Genomic DNA, 17,803 nt, shown 5'->3' on the forward strand with positions numbered 1-17,803 from the left:
TATCAACAAAAGCATGACAAATTATCACTAACAAATTCATACATGTTGTTTATATATTTAATATGGGGTAATAGTCTAGTTGAGGGGTCGACTGCTAATACGCGACGCAAAAATTCGAGAGTGGTACCCAGAGACGCGTTTCGGTCCCAGGATCTCGAATCCGGTGGCGGATACTTCTCGAGATATTTGCGAAAAACCCCCCCCAAAAATGCCCTATCTTTAAACCCCACTTAAACACTTACTGCGCACTGATCACTCACTTCACCACTTTTAATCATTTTATTAACATGTTTTCTCTTTTTTTTTTATCAAAACATTCAACCAAAATGGTTTTATTTTTATTATTTTCTTTGTTTTATAGCACTCACCACTTTTCTTATGCCCGAAAAAATTTTTACGTGAAATTGCCAGCGTTGCCACCGGACCGGCGTTTTTTAGGACCTTGGTTTTCCTTACATAGAGTCTACACTTAAAACTTGTTTGTATCTTGGTCTTAAAATCTAATTATGCAATTAAAGAAAAAACTTTATAAATTCTAATAATATCATCATAAATATTCTATACGCATTTAAATGCTACGAGCTGAGTATGACTACGGGGAATGATGAAATATCAAACGGTAAAACTCTATTTGAGGGATTTTGCACGCATTTAATTTTGATCCCACCGTAATGTTTTATAATCGCGGCTGCCAACCCAGAAAGTTGTTCTGCGCAAAAATACTGTGGATCCCACGACGGTTTCGGAAGGAACCGCGGTCATTTTTCAAGTTTTCGTTAAAATCTCTTGAACGAGTTAAGAATTTTCTTTCCAACTTTGGATTATTATTGTCGAGGTAAATACGCGTCTTTTGTCACCTCTCTCGATATTTTACCTGGGTTACGCCTCAGGGCTCAGAGCCACGTAGTCACACTTAACTCGTAGAATACTTGACAAACTTAAGTTGATTTGAGAACTGTCACATAAGTTGCGGGCTCTAAAGGTGGAAGATAAAGTGTAGGTCTTACAACCTTAGGCTAACAAAGTTGCTTCTATCATTAAAAAGAGAGGGCTGTAGACTCATTAGGGGATTTTGACTGGACACTGCCGTCTGGCATCACATTCCTTTAACTTAGGCTTGGTCAGTGATAGCAGATGTAGGAAGTACGGGTTGGAGGAGGAAACGATCGTGCTCCTGCCCTGCGCTTATCAGAATTCAGCTATTAGGAGTGATACATAGGTTCTGGGTTTTATAAGGCTATTCAGTTTGGTCATTAAATAAACTTCTAGTAACACTACGGACCCATTCAGTCTATGTGAGGTATTCACGGACCGCCCAGTTCAACCTAACGTTAGTTGTCTCATAAGTTCTTTTTTAGTGAATTCTACATGGCTAATCAACACAAAGAATAATTTACTTGGTATTTAATTACCAAATATATATGGATACTCGTAGCAGACTGAAGTTGATTTGCGTACTTTCACATAAGTTCTGTTGGTAATTTTATACGACAGCATGACACCGCTAATACGCGTCCAAAAATATCGAGAGAGGTGTCCAATGACGCGTATTGACATCGACAACAATAATCTGACGGCGGAAAAAAAAATGTAGCTCGTTCAAAAAATATTAACGAAAAACCGTAAAGCAGGGGTGGGATTCATAGTATTTTTGCGCAGAACACCTTTCTACATTGGTGGCTTTCAGCCGCGCTTATAAAAAAACTTACTTGGGTGGGTCCAACAACGGTTTGGAAACCAAAACTATACCCGAGCAAAACACCTATGCGATCCTAGATCCAAAACACCTCTTTTGATACCCCTCTTGATGTTTTTGGACATGTATTAATAGTGTCATGCTGTCGTTAGAATTACTGTTCCGTTTAATGACTTTTGCATGTAATTGTTTACTCAACACATGGAATTACTTTACATGGTATTTTATTACCAAATATGCTGCAAAATTAAAAGTGTACATACCTAAAGCTGTAAAAATATCATCTTCATCTGTAAACGTACATGGCAGGTATTGTGTAGAATATAAGCATATCTATCGTACCACTAACGAACATCATTATTTGCATGTGCATACGGGAGTAAGTACGGGAATAAGAGTAAATGTCTTAATAAAAGGGAATGAAAGTGGAACCCATTCCTTTATTTTGCTCGGAATGTCAGAATAAAAACAAAAAGAAAAAAATGGAGTCTTGCAAACAATTTATTACTTGTAGGACGCTCACAAATCGCTTTTAAATGTTGTAAATACCTCATTTTTCGCTGTGTATGATAGTCACGGGGGAGTCGAAGTGGCAACGTATTTCGCGAGTATGTTATCACAATTTTCCAAAACCACAATCCCCATATTAACGTGGCAGACGCTATGCAGCAGTAATAGCTGATGCCACTAATGAAGGTGTTTTAGATCTGATCCATATTCTAAGCCGCAGGGCTCTTCTACATCAACAGCAGCTATATTAAATGCCGATGATGGGCCGAGTTCGTCACGTAAAGCCATATCAAGCACTTCGTCATCTAAAATAGAATCAGGTCCTAGTTCTTCAAACAACGGGAATACAATAAATATGGAGACCGATGAACCAGAAGAGGATTATACCGTTCGAGTGCAAACAAACCCAATAACAACAGCAGCGCAACCATTGAGACGGAGAATAATACAAAATCTGAGAGCAATGTAGAAAAAACGCCAACAAATGGTCCGGCAGGTACAGAGGCTACCACTGCCAATGCGACATCAATCGCCACCAATTTTGGTGAGTGTGCTTTATCGTATGTGCCCCCTAATTTAGTATATGCTTTATTCTTATAGCATTCGTCATATGCATAGGTTTTCTAAATTGGATAACATTTGCAGTGATGTGTTAATTAACAAAACGAATCGTTGTCTGTTAATCACACAATATTTTCGCAAGATGTCGAGTCCCAATTGTCTAGTTTATCAATTGGCGATAATAATAGTACTGGCTATGACAATGGAAAATCAAATATGGATTCAATGCCTAATACTTGGCGGCCTATAAAGACACAATACACATTATGCTGCTTCTATAAATAGGACGTCTAAAGCACCGAAGATCGATGAGAGTAAGCTAACTATTTTATTCAGGAGCAAACGTTATATATGTAGTACACATGGCAGTCAGGTCAAAGTATCACAGTGGATCGGTCTGATATTTCCGGCCAAGGATTGTCACACCGATGTTATAACAACAACATTAACTTTAACGTATTATTCCTGATATTCTACTTTCATTTCTTTAGATGAAGGTCTCATAACTCCAAATAGAACTTTAGAGTCCTTGGATATTGTAAAAGCTGAATTGGCTCCGTTTTTAAAGACAGGACGATCATTTGAGCCAAATGATTGTGTTCCGAAGCATCACGTTGCAATAGTGGTTCCGTTTAGGGATAGTTACGCTCATTTGGTAGTTTTCCTGCGAAACATTCATCCATTCCTAAGGAAACAGCATATATAGAAATTTCTTATCGAGCAAACAAATGGAAAAGCTTTCAATCGAGCTTAACTGATGAATATTGGCTTCCTAGAAGCATTAAACATATTTCCATGGGACTGCTTTATCTTCCATGACGTTGACTTGTTACCTTTAGATAATCGAAATTTATACACATGCCCGCGGCAACCGCGGCACATGTCGGTTGCTATAGACACATTAAACTTCAAGTAATTCATAATTCACATTTTAAAACTTGCATTTTTTGGTCTAAAACTTGCAAATACGTTTTCAGGTTGGCTTATCGATAAATTTTGGGGGAGTATCTGCTATGACACGTAAACAGTTTCAGCTGGTGAATGGCTTCTCAAATTCATACTTCGGTTGGGTGGGGAATACAATGATATGTCGAACAGGTAATATTGCTTTGTTGTTTGGTATTGTTTTTAGTGTTCCAGTAAGTACATACCTATGAGTTAAAATGTGTATCAAGCAAGCGCTAGTGACTATATGGCTGATGATTGCAAATAAATTATACAAATCAAGCAGGACTAAACGGGGGAGGCAACGGATGGTGCCCTACTTCCACTTTCGTTGATTCTCTCCATCAGAAGGAGTCAATATAGTTACGCATACGATGCGCCTCGTAATTTCCAATCCTGAGATGGTCGGGCTAGTACCTTAATGGTTTTTGTTACTGGAACGTACGGGATCTACATCCGACAAAGGACCCAAAACCTTCAGGGAGCGCCTTTATCGTTAATACAACAACAACGGCAGAAGTTTCATAGCAGGCAAAATTATAAAAACGCACTTCAGACTTTAAAAGGACATTAGAAGACATTAAAGAGCTTCTAAAAGCAATAGAGTAATGACATCAATTTAAAAATCAAACATCATGCAATCAAGAACTATTACGCCTGTATTTGCAAGGATAAAAAAAACGTTTAATTATTCCACAACACTACACATAAAATCATTCTTAGGAGCATACCGTTGTTGTTGTAGCTGTGTTGCAGGAGCATACCGCCGCAAATGTTCGTTCGACCCCGTCGAATGAGTTTCTGATTTACAAACTCAAACTTGGTACTCAGAAATGCCACGGTTGTCTCTGGAAATGCTCAATATTTTGAGCCGCAGACAACTGCTTGATGCGGCTACGTCTCCAAGACGGTTAAGGCACGTCCGTTATGTTATTAAACCCAGATTTGCATCACCCTGTTCACCTTCGATCTGCACTTAGGTTAATGTCTAAATAACGTGATATAAATCCTGTAACTTTTTTTGTCAATCTTGGTCATACTACTACTTTCCTTAGACTTCCTTTAGAGTGTTTCGAGGACAGTTCTTGAGTGGTCGTGTACAGAAAAATTAATAGAATTACTTATAGTTACAATGATTCAAAATAAATAAAAGGTAACTGTTTTATAATCGGTGTGAAATGTGCTAATGTTAATTTCAAACAACTTTTGTTGTTGTTGTAGCAGTGTTTCGCCCTATCACAAATTGTCATCAATATCCTCTAACGGGGGTCCAAGGAAACTTACTGTTTCAACAGGGGTGGACCATAATGAAAGGGGTGTTAGAGGCGTTGGTTCCACATTACAATTAAAGAGATGGTTGGTGTCATGTGGGGACACATTGCAAGCGGGGCATACATTTTGTATGTCGGGGTTGATTCTAGATAGGTAAGAGACAGTATCCAGATCGAAGTTGAGCAAAAGTGACACGCGTTTCCCTGTGGAGTATGCGTTCCTCCTCCACAAGTTTTGGGTACTTTTATTTGAGTACTGGATTCACCGGGCAATTCCTGACATAAAGGGCCGACACCTGTTTGTAGAGTTCGCCAAGGACCTGCTTGTGTTTTTTTGCTTCATACGGCTGGGTTCTCAGGTGCCGTATTTCCTCAAAATGCTTACGGAGATGACTCCTTAAGCCCCTAGGCGGTGTTGGCTCATCAATCAGATGTCTGTTTGGATGCCCAGGTTTCTGGGTATTCAACAGGAACTGTTTGGTTAGCATCTCATTTCTCTCCCTGATGGGGTGTATTCTCGCCTCATTATGTAGATGGTGTTCTGGGAACATAAGAAGGCAGCCCGTGGCGATTCTTTGAGCAGTATTTTGGCAGGCCTGTAGCTTCTTCCAGTGGGTAGTTTTTAGGCTTGGTGACCATATGGGTTACGCGTAGCACGTAAACGGCTGGCCAATTGCTTGTATGTAGTAACGAGCGTTTCTTTATCTTTTCCCCAGGTACTGCCAGTAAGGGATTTGAGGATTTTATTACGGCTCTGGATTTTCGGATTTGTCGAGAATGTGACGTAGTTCTCCGTTGTAAGCTCCTTTCATATTGGCGCCGTTATCGACAATCTTCAATCAAGTATGGAAAATTAGATCAGTTTCTGACCAGTTTTTTGGTTACAATTCACGAAAGTCAAAAACCGTTCTTGAATTGAAAAATTTGTTACTTGGCTTTCTTGCGTTGATCTAATATAGTTCCCCTTACGTGTTTTGCACAAATTTCTGTAAACTCGTTCTGAATGTCTGGGGAAAGATAGTGAACTTGTAAACGTTTGTGCTGCTGTTGTGAAATCCTAACTTTCTCCAAATGATGTCTAAGTATTTGATCATAATGGCTTATGAGACCTTAGATGCCCAAAAAATGTCCATCGTTTCGTTCACCTTCGCCTTGAAAATTAGACCTTTTTCACCCAAAAATAAAATAGTGTCCAAAATTCTATATACAATTTCTTTCCACTTTGGAGTTTCAGTTATTAGGTGGTCATTGTTGATAAGTGTATCAATTGTAGCCTTCTTTTTTGAATAAGATTTTGTAAAGATCATCATTGAATTTAACATTTATGCTATGCATAGATGTTATTTGAGGCTAAAATACTTTTTTATTACATTTTATTACATAATATGTATACTTTTTATTACTTAATATATATATATATCATACATGTCTGTGAAATGAAAATGAATTTGTGATATTTAAAATTTATTGTGAAAGCAAAAAATATGTAAACATAATAGTAAATATCAATCTAATCTAATTTAATGTGATGTTGAGTATTTTCGTGTGATGGCAGTTTATCGTATAGCTTCTTCCATACCTGGAATTTCGAATATCCGTCAGGGCAACAAATTTTAGGTCGACTTAAAGTATTGGTGCTTAACAGACGACATGGTAGGCAATAAAAAGCATTGCCACTGGCACTCCACACTAACCAGTCAGGAAATGGCTCGTCATGACAATCACGAAGTCGTTTAAATAATCTGGACTTTGATACAAAGTTGGTGGTATTGTTGGAAGACTTTTTGAAGATGAAACTTTATCAGTGTCACCACGAAAACTTTACGATTTCGGATTCATGTAAACATACATTTTTGTTTGATGTTTTTATTGTCTCCTCAGGCCCATGCAAAAAATCATTATCAATATTCGTTGCTTTTGAAATTAGGCTTAAAAAAACTGGGTTTTTGCTAATAGAACGTATTGATATAAGCAAACGACATATCTTTGACATTCGGCCGAGTAGATCCGATGCTTTGCACAAAAAATTACATATCAACATATTGCACCCCCGCTTCAGAAGTGACATAAGTAGAAAAACAACAATATTGATTTAGAGAACCCCAGCGGGGTAGGGGGTCAGAATATTCCCGCGGTAGGTATGCCTGTCGTAAGAGGCGACTAAAATACCAGATTCAAGGGGCTGTGTAGCGCAACCCTTCAGGTTGCCAGCGCAATATATAGCTTCTCCAAACCCAATTGTCAACCTCACCTATCCGCGGCGAATCCTGCTTAATTAACAGACGAGGCTCTGGCGGCCCCAAACTCCTCAGGGAACTTGGGGGTGGGGAGGGAGGGGATGACCTGAAGTTTTAATATGGCCACATAAATCGTTCCAGAGATGGTCGGGGTAGCACCTTAATGGTGCTGTGGTACCGGAGCGTACCGGATCTGTATCCAGCAAAGGACCATTACATGATAACACTCCCCAAAGCCTTCGGGGAGCAACCTTATCGCTACAACAACAACAACAACAACATTGATTTAGAGACGGTTAAATTTGATACATAATTTGTTTTGTTTCCAAAGTTACCAGACTTTTTAAATTCAAGTTGCTTTGCCTTTATCGTTACCTTTAGTAGAATATTTAGCATTATTTTAGAAATAATTTTTCCAGAAAATGTTTTAACTATTTTTTTGATGAGTTGTGTCGTTTATGATTTGGTTATAAAATTTACATTATTTTTAGTTGTGTCACTTTAACTTTATTTTTATATTCACAAAAAATATTGTAACGCACCGTAAAATGAAAACAATATAATATTTTTTGAAACATATTTATATTTGAAGTAACTTCTAGAACAGGGATAACCAAATTTCAAACTGTGGCTGTGTGAGTAGAACTAAAATCATCTTATTGGTGGTGGTTTAGTTGTTGATGAAAAATCAATGAGGTAGGACGTATGCACGCATGTCTGTTAACACACAAAAAATAATTCGTAAATGTGTCATATAAATACTACTTTATTGCTTGAGTCTAAGGAAATATTTAAACAAAATAAATTGTTAATATTAAAACATGAAAACCTTCTGCGCATGAGCGTTTGTTTGCGAAGTATCTTTTTGCGACAACTAAAGACGAAAGAGAATAATAATACGTGTGAAGTGGCGCCAATAATTATTCAACTAAATGGTGACCATTGTTCTAGAAGTACATAACTCATAGTGTATGGTATACATTTTAATGCATTGAATATACATTGAATAAATACATAGGTTTTAAACATGTATAATACTAAGAACAAACTGGTATCTTATTTTAGATTATTAGCTGTGATATTTAATAAATAGTATTTTATATATTAGAGCCACTATAGATATTCATAAAAGTCAGCATAAAACTTGTTAATGTGATTAGCATGTAGGAGTGATAGAATATCTTCTTTTTTGCTATCTTTAAGATGAAGACTTAGAGGTGCAGCAAAACTAGGCAAAGTACTTGTTTCGGATGAAGACACTGCATCTACAAAACTTACTGAATTAGGTTGAGCTATAAAAAAATAAATAATTAACTTTACTTACTTATTTCCGGAAAATCTAGTAAAGTGGATACATCTACATCATTAGTAATTTTCTCCGCTAAAAGAACATTCACAATTTGTTTATTGTTCTGCTCAATCTCCTGACATTAAAAAAAATAAATAAATGTAAGGCGCGATAACCTCCGAAGAGATCTAAGGCCGATCTTCTCTTCCAATTTGCGTCGTGCTCCTCTTGATTTTCCCTACAAATTGGCCGGACGGGACCTACATGTTTTATGCCGACTCCGAACGGCATCTGCAAAGCAGATGAGTTTTCACTGAGAGCTTTTCATGGCAGAAATACACCCGGAGTGCTTGCCAAACACTGCCGAGGGGCGACCCCGCTTAGAAAAATTTTCTTCTAATTGAAAAATCTTATTTCTAAAATTTTGATGTTGCTTTGTCCGGGAGTTGAACCCAGGGCATACGGTGTGATAGGCGGAGCACGCTACCATCACACCACGGTGGCCGCCGATCTCCTGACATTGCTTGAGCAAAATATTCAGCACCTTTTTTGCGCGACTTTCAGACATTGCTACAAAGTAAACAAATTAAGTATAATAATAGTATAGTATTTTTCTCAATTGATTAAACGATATAAATGTTTGCCAGTTATTAGCACGAAGTTAAATTGTAAAAAGACTATTATCTTATATATTTTAATCAATAGGGGAAACAGAAAAAGAAACTTACCTTTGGCTGTGGTTTAAGGATTTTTCGAAAGTGATCCAAAATTATTCCACTAAATAATTTTATCAGAAATGACCCAACTCGAATTAATTGGCTTAAAAAAATTTTTAAAATTACACAATAATAAATGTGTCGTTTCAGGACGTTTTGCTAGAGCTAAATACCAAAGTTCAAAATTGTCACTTGGGGCCGGAAAGCTTTGAACATTTAGGTTGTGTCGGTTTTCTAGCGTATGGGACTAAACTTATACCATTCAAAAATGCCTTAATACCAGAAATTGATTTTTTTGAGTTGTGTCACTTCTGAAGCGGGGGTGCGATATCCTAATAGAAATATCGTAACTAAGATGCATTGTTAACAAGGAAGGTTATAACTGAATAAATGTTATTCTTTTACAAAGTTGTTTAATTTAATTAAGTTTAATATGGTTTAATTAAGTTTAATATGGTTTAGCGATACATATAAGTTTAAAATTTGAATTTGTTTTCTCTTTCACTTACAGAAAGGATGTCATAAGTGCAATGAAAGTGCCGGATTCAGAGCCTTTGGCTAATTACGAGTATCTCATTGTAAATGATCAATGGAAGCAAGAGTGGGAGAAGGGCGTGCAGGTGCCTGTCAATCCTGACTCTTTGCCAAAGCCAACCGTTTATGTGCTATCAGAACCAATTATGCCGCCTTCGCATGACTTTAAACTGTAAGTTCTACATGTTATTCACTCAAGTTTAATATGCTTAATACTTTTTTGTATTAGCTCCAAAAATCGCTTCCTGCGTATAAGCAAAGACAATACCTACTCGAGCGATTTGCATTGTCTAACAAATGTGGTTACGCAAGCGGAAAATACATGTGCCTACGACAATGACCCGGTCGATGAATCATCGCTGCAATTACTTAATTCCGATCGTAAGCAATATGGTGCTTATTCCATAAGGGAAACGCAATTTGAGCGCGTCATCGAAGAACTGGAGGTACGCTGTTACTTTTCTGTTTAATTTGTGTATATACAAATCTATACATAACATAGTACTGAAAGAAATATATTTTTATATATGTACAGATACGATGTTGGAAACAAATACAGGTGATCCTGAAGAAGGAGGAAGGCCTTGGCATTGATTATGATGAAAATGTTATATGCGATGTGTGTCGATCACCAGACTCAGAGGAAGCAAATGAAATTGTTTTCTGTGATAATTGCAATATTTGTGTAAATCAGGCATGTTAGGGTATTACAGCGATTACATCGGGTTTGTTTTTCTTTTACTTTTAAATAAAAAATACATATTTGAACTTAATCAAAAGAACAAAGATATGAAAGCGTTTAGTAATAGTTGTTAAATGTGTAAATTAACTTCATATCCCACCTATAAATGATTTTCGCCTCTTACGAATGTTCACTTAAAAAAAAATCTAATTATCAAAAGTATTTTATATTAATTGAACAATCACTAAATTTAAACAAAATATTGTTTTCTTTTATACCAGGACAATGGCTCTGTCGGACATGTTGAGTGGGTATTAATCCAGACTGTTTGCTCTGCCCAAATAAGGCTGGCGCCATGAAATCAACCAAATCAGGCAAACATTGGGCACATGTTTCCTGCGCTCTATGGATACTCGAAGTAAGCATCGGTTGTGTTGATCGCATGGAACCAATAACAAAAATATCGAGCACTCCATCCATTTTGTGTCGAGCACGAATCGGTGCTTGTATACAATGTTCCGTGAATACATGTAAAACCGCCTATCATGTGGTTAGCGCATTTCAACATGGTCTTGAGATGCGTGCAATTAATTAGTGTTAAATTGCGTTCCTACTGTCAAAAAGATAGCGTTAGTAAAGGCAAAAGGGAAGGTAGCGGTGGTGCTCATAGCAGTAACACAAACAAACATAATACAACACATGGAGCAGCTAATGATGAGGACGATTGCCGACTACGTAAAAGTCGAAAATCAGATATGAGTTCTGAAGAATGATGATGAATGAAGCACGGGCGCAACGATTACAGGTAAGTTATTGTTTACGTGAAAATTTTCTTTTTCAACGAAGTCTGTTGAGGCGGCTTTTTCCAGATTTTGAAATATTACTATACCATTTTATCTTACTATACAAAAATAAAAAATAAACTAAAAGAAGTGACAGAAGAAATTCGTGAGCGAGTGGATGAAAGTTACATTGCCTTCTTAACACTTCTTGACCACTCTAAAGCTTTTGATTCTGTAGACCACACTCTGCTCTGTAGGAAGCTGGTAAACTTATTTAACTTCTCTGGTCATGCAGTTGCCCTTATAAGATCATATCGTGGCGATAGGACTCAAGCAGTATGTATTGATGGTGAAAAGTCTGACTTCCTACATGTCTTAAGAGGCGTCCCTCAAGGCTCTATCCTGGGTCCTTTGTTATTTGTTCTGTATACCAATGACTTACCCGATGTCCTTAAGTATTGTAATGTTCATATCTACGCTGATGATGTGCAGTTGTTTACGTGTTGTCCTCGTGATCAAACTAGCTTGTGTATAAGTAACTTAAACCACGATTTGAATCAAATATTTTCATGGGCTAATATGAATGGCTTATGTATAAACCCGAATAAGTCAAAATGTATTGTCATTCATAGAAGGTCTTTCCCCACTAATGATTTAGAGAATGCAGTGTTCGACAATTCCGTTATAGAATACGTAGATACAGCGAAAAACTTAGGTGTAATTTTTAACAAAACATTGACATGGAAAGACCATATTTTTATAACGGTTGGAAAAGTGTATGGAATGCTTCGTACACTATGGTTAACACAGTATTTCACGCCTTTGCACATAAGACTACTTCTGGCTAAAGCGTACTTAATACCTACGCTACCCATGGTTGTGTGATTTACTCAAACTGTGACTATCTGTGCAAGAACAAACTAAATGTTGTTTACAACAACATTGCTAGATATGTTTATGAGTTGAAAAGACTTGACCACGTATCACAACATGCTGAAAGGTTGCTAAACATTTCCTTCGAAAATCTTTTAAAAGTCAAAACACTGTCCTTCCTCCATAAATTGATACACACGAAGGAACCTGACTATCTATATTTAAGTAATGCTCTGCACTTCAAAAAAGAGCTAACATCATTTTTTAACGACTCTTAAACTGGATCACAAATTGTTGTTGTTAAAATGTTCATTTCTAAGTCCTTTTCCTTTCTCTGTGTCTTCTTCCTTTATTTGTTAAATACTATTCGATCTATAACCAGCCAAAGGTTATCATCACTACTGCTGTCTTCTAATATTTATTAATTACTTTTCTTTAGTTTTAAGATTTACATTTACATACATAAATATTTCACTATTATCCGTTATATTTAATTTAATTTGATTAATCTAATTTATTATTATTATAAATGTTAAATTTTTATAGCTCATGCTATTCATGACTAGCACTGTTAAATAATTTGTCAAAATTGTTGTGCTAGGAACAAATTTTCAAATAAATACATACATACATACATACATACAAGTAGCTACTGAAATTTATTAATTAATTAGAAGACAAATAAATTCTAAATCTTTTGTTGCAGTTATACTTTGTTGTATTTTCGTTAAACATAGAACTTTGCTAAATATTTTTTTAAATACAATTTTTTACTTTGGCAGAACTTTTTTTGAATGAATGATATACATTTTTTAATTAAAATTTTATCTCTTCAACAGCATGGCGATTCCACTAAAAGTTTAAATCGAGAGAAACAACAAAATACGGAGTTATATACTGAAAATGAACGCCTAAAATTGCAAATCAATGAAATGACGGGTGAAGTTAAAAAGAGAGACGTTATTAACATGGAAAAACGAGCCTTAGAAACACAAATAGAAACTCTTACATTTGATTATAAGAAGTTAGAACGCGAACATGAATAATTTTAAAAAGAGGAACAAAAACACGCTACAAATAGAACTAACGAAATAGCTGAATCAACTGCTAAAATACGCTTACAAACATTTCCAACAATCAGCGCTGGACGTGTCACTTACCTTGCGTGAATTCAAAAGCTTCGTAGCAGAAAGCACCACGGGGCTAATTAGTTGGCAAGCATCGATTGCCTTAGCTGATTATCTTGCACATAATACGTATATAGTAAAAGGGAAAATGTGTATTAGAGTTAAGCGCTGGTACCGGTTTCTGTGGGATGATACCAGTGCAATGCAGCGATGTGCGTCACGTGCTTATAACTGATGGTAGCCTCGAATGCGTTGAGTCGATGAAAGAAAATGCGCGAAAAAATTTCGTTGATGCCGAAACTTGACACGATTTATTTATTTATTTATATAGCATACAACATAGCTGCAAATAATGTATATAAAAAACAGGTACATATGTACACTCAAAAGTGATGATTAATCACAATATATACAACACGAACATATTCACTGCGAAAACTTAGAACCAACCCAAATTTAGAGAATGCATTTGGGGGACACATCGTACACAAGCTTGCCACCGAATGTCAGCGCAGTTATATAAGACAAACTGGAAGTCATTAAACAATTAGAACACAAAGGCTAATACACGGAGTTCCACAATCATATAACATGGTCGGAAATATATATTGCTAGCAAATATCAATAAAACAGTCTAGTATGACTTGACGCCGAAATAGTGGTGTCCCCGCACCAAATATGGAAAAAGATGTCGCGAAATCCCTAAAATATTCATCAACGGCAAGTGGCTAGTACGTAAGGAAGTATTTATTACAAAAACAAAAATTTTGTAAAAACGTAATACATACAATTTTAGCTTAAATAATTATATAGGAATACATTTATTACAGTTGCAAACAGAAAGACTTGCAAGTTTTGTATGTACATATTATGTTTCCAATACTTTATAAAGATCATTCGTTTGTTACCATGCTATTTTACTATAGGGGAGGTCAGGACTTTGTGCAAATGGTCTAGCATCATAGTATTTGCAAACTGGTATAGTACTTTTACACAAAACGACAAAAAATTATATGGATATGCATTTGCTACGTCATGGGAAATACGCTACATCAAAAACCGTAGTTTATTTTTTCAACATTGAATAGCAAATCAGCACCTGCCAATACAAAACAAAATGTGAAAAAAAAATTTTGAAATGAAAAAAGCTGCTCACAATCCATAGCTTATAATTGCTATTGCTACGTTTCCAATATCAAATGCACAAAACTCTTGTACTGCCTTTATGTTTATTTATTAATTTCTGAAACTCAAATAAATTTGTTCCATCTCTTTTTTAGGAAAACTAGAAAATTGTAAAAAATCTCGAAAACGAGAAACGTTTGAATATGGAAAAATTACAAATATATTACATTCCTGCTAGGAACTCTAGGAAGTACATAGAACCTGCCTTGGGCAGCGCGGTTACATGGGTCAAATTATGCCACCAACACAACCTCGACAGGCGCCAATGCCCAGTCGGCCACCCATGCCGGGTCAACCTCCAATACCCGGACGTCCTGGTTATAATGTATGCTAATACAACTAATATATTTCAAATATTGCTGATGATTTTTTTTATATTATTTTCTTTAGCAACCACCTGCACCTGGTATTGGTATGTATCAACAGCCGCAACAGTATGCTCAAGCCCAACGCCGTTTAGATCCCGATCAGATGCCAAATCCTATTATCATTGAAAATCAAAGTAGCGCTGGTGGTGCTTTTATTATTTATTAATATAACTATTTTCATTATCATAAACAAATCTTATGCACGGGCTGTCTTCTTATGTCCACAGAACACCATTTACACAGTGAGCTGAGAGTACTCCACATAATGGAGGGAGTTCAGGATTTCTCGTGACCGTGTTCGCTCAAGAAAAAATAAAATTTTAGATCAGTTATTAAAAATAAATTTTTTCTCTTTTTTTTATTTTTTGGTGGCCCTGATAAGGGCCTCTTATGACGTCCCGAAAGGACGAAAGTAATATCAATTAGTTAAATTTAATCTCTTTGTTAATTTTTTGGTGGCCCTGATAAGGGCCTTTTGCGACCTCTCGAAAGGACCAATAAATGTCTGCATATATCTGAAAGAATAATAAATTTGACATCTTTTTTTACATATATACTTTTTACTCACCATGCTAAGGTTGCGTTGGTCAGCTTAGGGACCATGACCGCGGCGGGAATTCCTAGCACCTTAAGAGCCGCTTGGAGCATACACAACCCCGATGTGTTTGAATAAATAGTGAATGCGGTCCCCCATATTGGTATTCTTTCTATTGAATAGAAATTCCGCTATGTAACCGTCGAAATTTGTATCTGTTCGGCCATAATCGGGAATAGAGGACCGGAATTCCCGCCAGTTCCGTTCGATGTTTTGGGTGTGGGCACCAGTCACCGGGTCAACAAAATTTTGGGAGTGATTCACCGAAAAATGGGTGTACCCATGCTCCTCCAGGCTATCATATGCTTTCCAGCAATCGCTTATTATAGTAGTTCCAGGCGCTATTTTTTCCTTAATAACCTGGAGAAGTGTTTCCCTGGTCCTGTCTGCGACAGCCGAGACAAACATTTAGCGAGACCCTCTCTCTATGCCACCAAACACCCATTGGCCCTCTATCATTCGGCCGCGATTGTACTTTCTGCGGCCCATTTTGGCCTCGTCTATTTCCACGGTTTTTCCGGGACCGCCTATCGTACTATCCCCGTTGTGTATGCTCCAGTCTACCAACACATCTCTAATGAAGCTTACCCAGTCACTGCAGCTTTGCTTTGATATACTAAGGTCTTCCATTATTGCGTTTACCTTCGGGTAGGGCGACGTTATAAAAAGCTCCACAAGCTTGCAAATGGTTCTTGTGCTGAGCCTGGCACCCGAAAAGAAGGTGTTGGCTTTTCGGCTCTGTTTAAAAGAGCAAACGACCTTACGTTTTTTATTGGTGGTTGTGGTCATGGTCCTCTGCCGAGTGCATACCCACATGTCGTCTACCAGTCTACATGGGTTGGAGCACTGGCCGCATGCCATGGCCCCAGCCAATACGCCATGCGCCACCAAAAAATCGTCCAAGTCCTCGTCATTCTATTCCATAAACGATGACCGCGTAAATTGGCACAATTGGCAGTCCATTATTCTAAAAAAAAAAAGTAAATTTACCAAAAATCTTTATTTTCGAATAACGTATTCGAATAGTAATTTAAGGTATTTTAATTTCATTTTATTTATTAAGAGAATTATATTATTCGAATAAAGAAATAAAAATTTCTAATAAATATCATTAGACAACATTTCGATGAAAAATTAAATTTAAAAAATAAGCAAAAACATCAATTATTGTTTTCAATATTTTATTTATATGTCCTTGTATGTGTATGTTACATAATGTTGATGAACTTTGATTTTAAAATTTTTTGTAAACAGTTTATCGAAAACAAACAAACATTTTGTTTATTAAATAGAACAACTTAATACATTTGTGGCGAGGATCCTTAAATCTAGAAAGAAAATTTCCAAGTTTTTTAATTAGAAAATTTTGAAAAAATATATGGGCTATTCACGTTAGCCTGCTTATCAAGCAATTTGTTTTGTTTAATATATTTTATTTTTGTAATATAGTAAAAAAAGTACTAAATTGCGGCCACCGTGGTGTGATGGTAGCTCTGCTCCGCCTATCACGCCGTATGCCCTGGGTTCAACTCCTGGGCAAAGCAACATCAAAAATTTTAGAAATAAGATTTTTCAATTAGAAGAAAATTTTTCTAAGCGGGGTCGCCCCTCGGCAGTGTCTGGCAAGCGCTCCGATTGTATTTCTGCCATGAAAAGCTATCAGTGAAAACTCATCTGCCTTGCAGATGCCGTTCGGAGTCGGCATAAAACATGTAGGTCCCGTCCGGCCAATTTGTAGGGAAAAATCAAGAGGAGCACGACGCAAATTGGAAGAGAAGCTCGGCCTTAGATCTCTTCGGAGGTTATCGCGCCTTACATTTATTTTTTTTTTTTAATTTGCAGCAAATCCATGGCCATAAAAGCTCATAATTTAAAAAGGTATATGTGCTGAACTACCCGTTTCGAAAGGTCCTTAATCCAGAAACGGTGCCGGAAGATACCCCAAATAGCCCCGAAATGGCACCGACGGGATCCCGGACGGATCCGAAAATTATCCAGAAATGATGCCGGAAGGGACCCCAAAAAATCACGAAAAAGTCCCGAAATGACAACGACGGGATCCCGAATGGATTCCGAAAACCATCCAGAAATGATGCCGGAAGGGACGCCAAAAAATTCCGAAATGAGTCACAAAGACAAACGTCTGGACAAACATCCAAACTTTCCCATTTATAATATACTAGCCTTTACCCGCGGCCCCGTCCGCAAGGAGAAAATGAGATATATGTGCTATTCACGTTAGCCTGCTTATCAAGTTATCTACTTAAAAATTTTTTTCTATCTAATGCATTTTATTTTTGTAATTGAGTAAAAAAGAGAACTAAATGAGCTGATAACCTGATATGTTCCCGAAATTATCCAGAAAAAGCCAGGAAATTATCCCGACGCTATCGCGGACGGATACCGAAAGCCATCCAGAAACGCCCCGGAAGG

At 36.9% G+C, this 17,803-nt stretch overlaps 2 protein-coding genes across 4 annotated transcripts; both read left to right on the forward strand.

Annotated features, from left to right (window-relative positions):
• The first annotated feature begins 3,556 nt into the window (after window positions 1-3,556).
• Window positions 3,557-10,468, forward strand: LOC137248163 (PHD finger protein rhinoceros-like). Of its 3 annotated transcripts, XM_067779023.1 has the most exons (5): window positions 3,557-3,679; window positions 3,745-3,865; window positions 9,736-9,930; window positions 9,988-10,204; window positions 10,294-10,468. In XM_067779023.1, the coding sequence occupies exons 2-5, from the start codon at window positions 3,855-3,857 to the stop codon at window positions 10,459-10,461; spliced, it is 591 nt and encodes a 196-aa protein (XP_067635124.1). In that variant the 5' UTR covers window positions 3,557-3,679; window positions 3,745-3,854; the 3' UTR covers window positions 10,462-10,468. The 3 variants fall into 3 exon arrangements, with proteins under 3 accessions (XP_067635124.1, XP_067635125.1, XP_067635126.1); XM_067779024.1 differs by lacking the exons at window positions 3,557-3,679; window positions 3,745-3,865 and adding an exon at window positions 7,929-8,189; XM_067779025.1 differs by lacking the exons at window positions 3,557-3,679; window positions 3,745-3,865 and adding an exon at window positions 7,929-8,173.
• A 3,764-nt stretch (window positions 10,469-14,232) lies between these two features.
• LOC137248164 (cyclin-dependent kinase 8-like) lies at window positions 14,233-15,042 on the forward strand. Its single transcript, XM_067779026.1, has 2 exons — window positions 14,233-14,732; window positions 14,798-15,042. Exons 1-2 carry the CDS (start codon window positions 14,631-14,633, stop codon window positions 14,939-14,941), a joined length of 246 nt encoding a protein of 81 aa, XP_067635127.1. The 5' UTR covers window positions 14,233-14,630; the 3' UTR covers window positions 14,942-15,042.
• Window positions 15,043-17,803: the final 2,761 nt, after the last annotated feature.

Source organism: Eurosta solidaginis, chromosome 4 (assembly GCF_040869045.1).
Source record: "Eurosta solidaginis isolate ZX-2024a chromosome 4, ASM4086904v1, whole genome shotgun sequence".
NCBI classification, from domain to species: domain Eukaryota; kingdom Metazoa; phylum Arthropoda; class Insecta; order Diptera; family Tephritidae; genus Eurosta; species Eurosta solidaginis.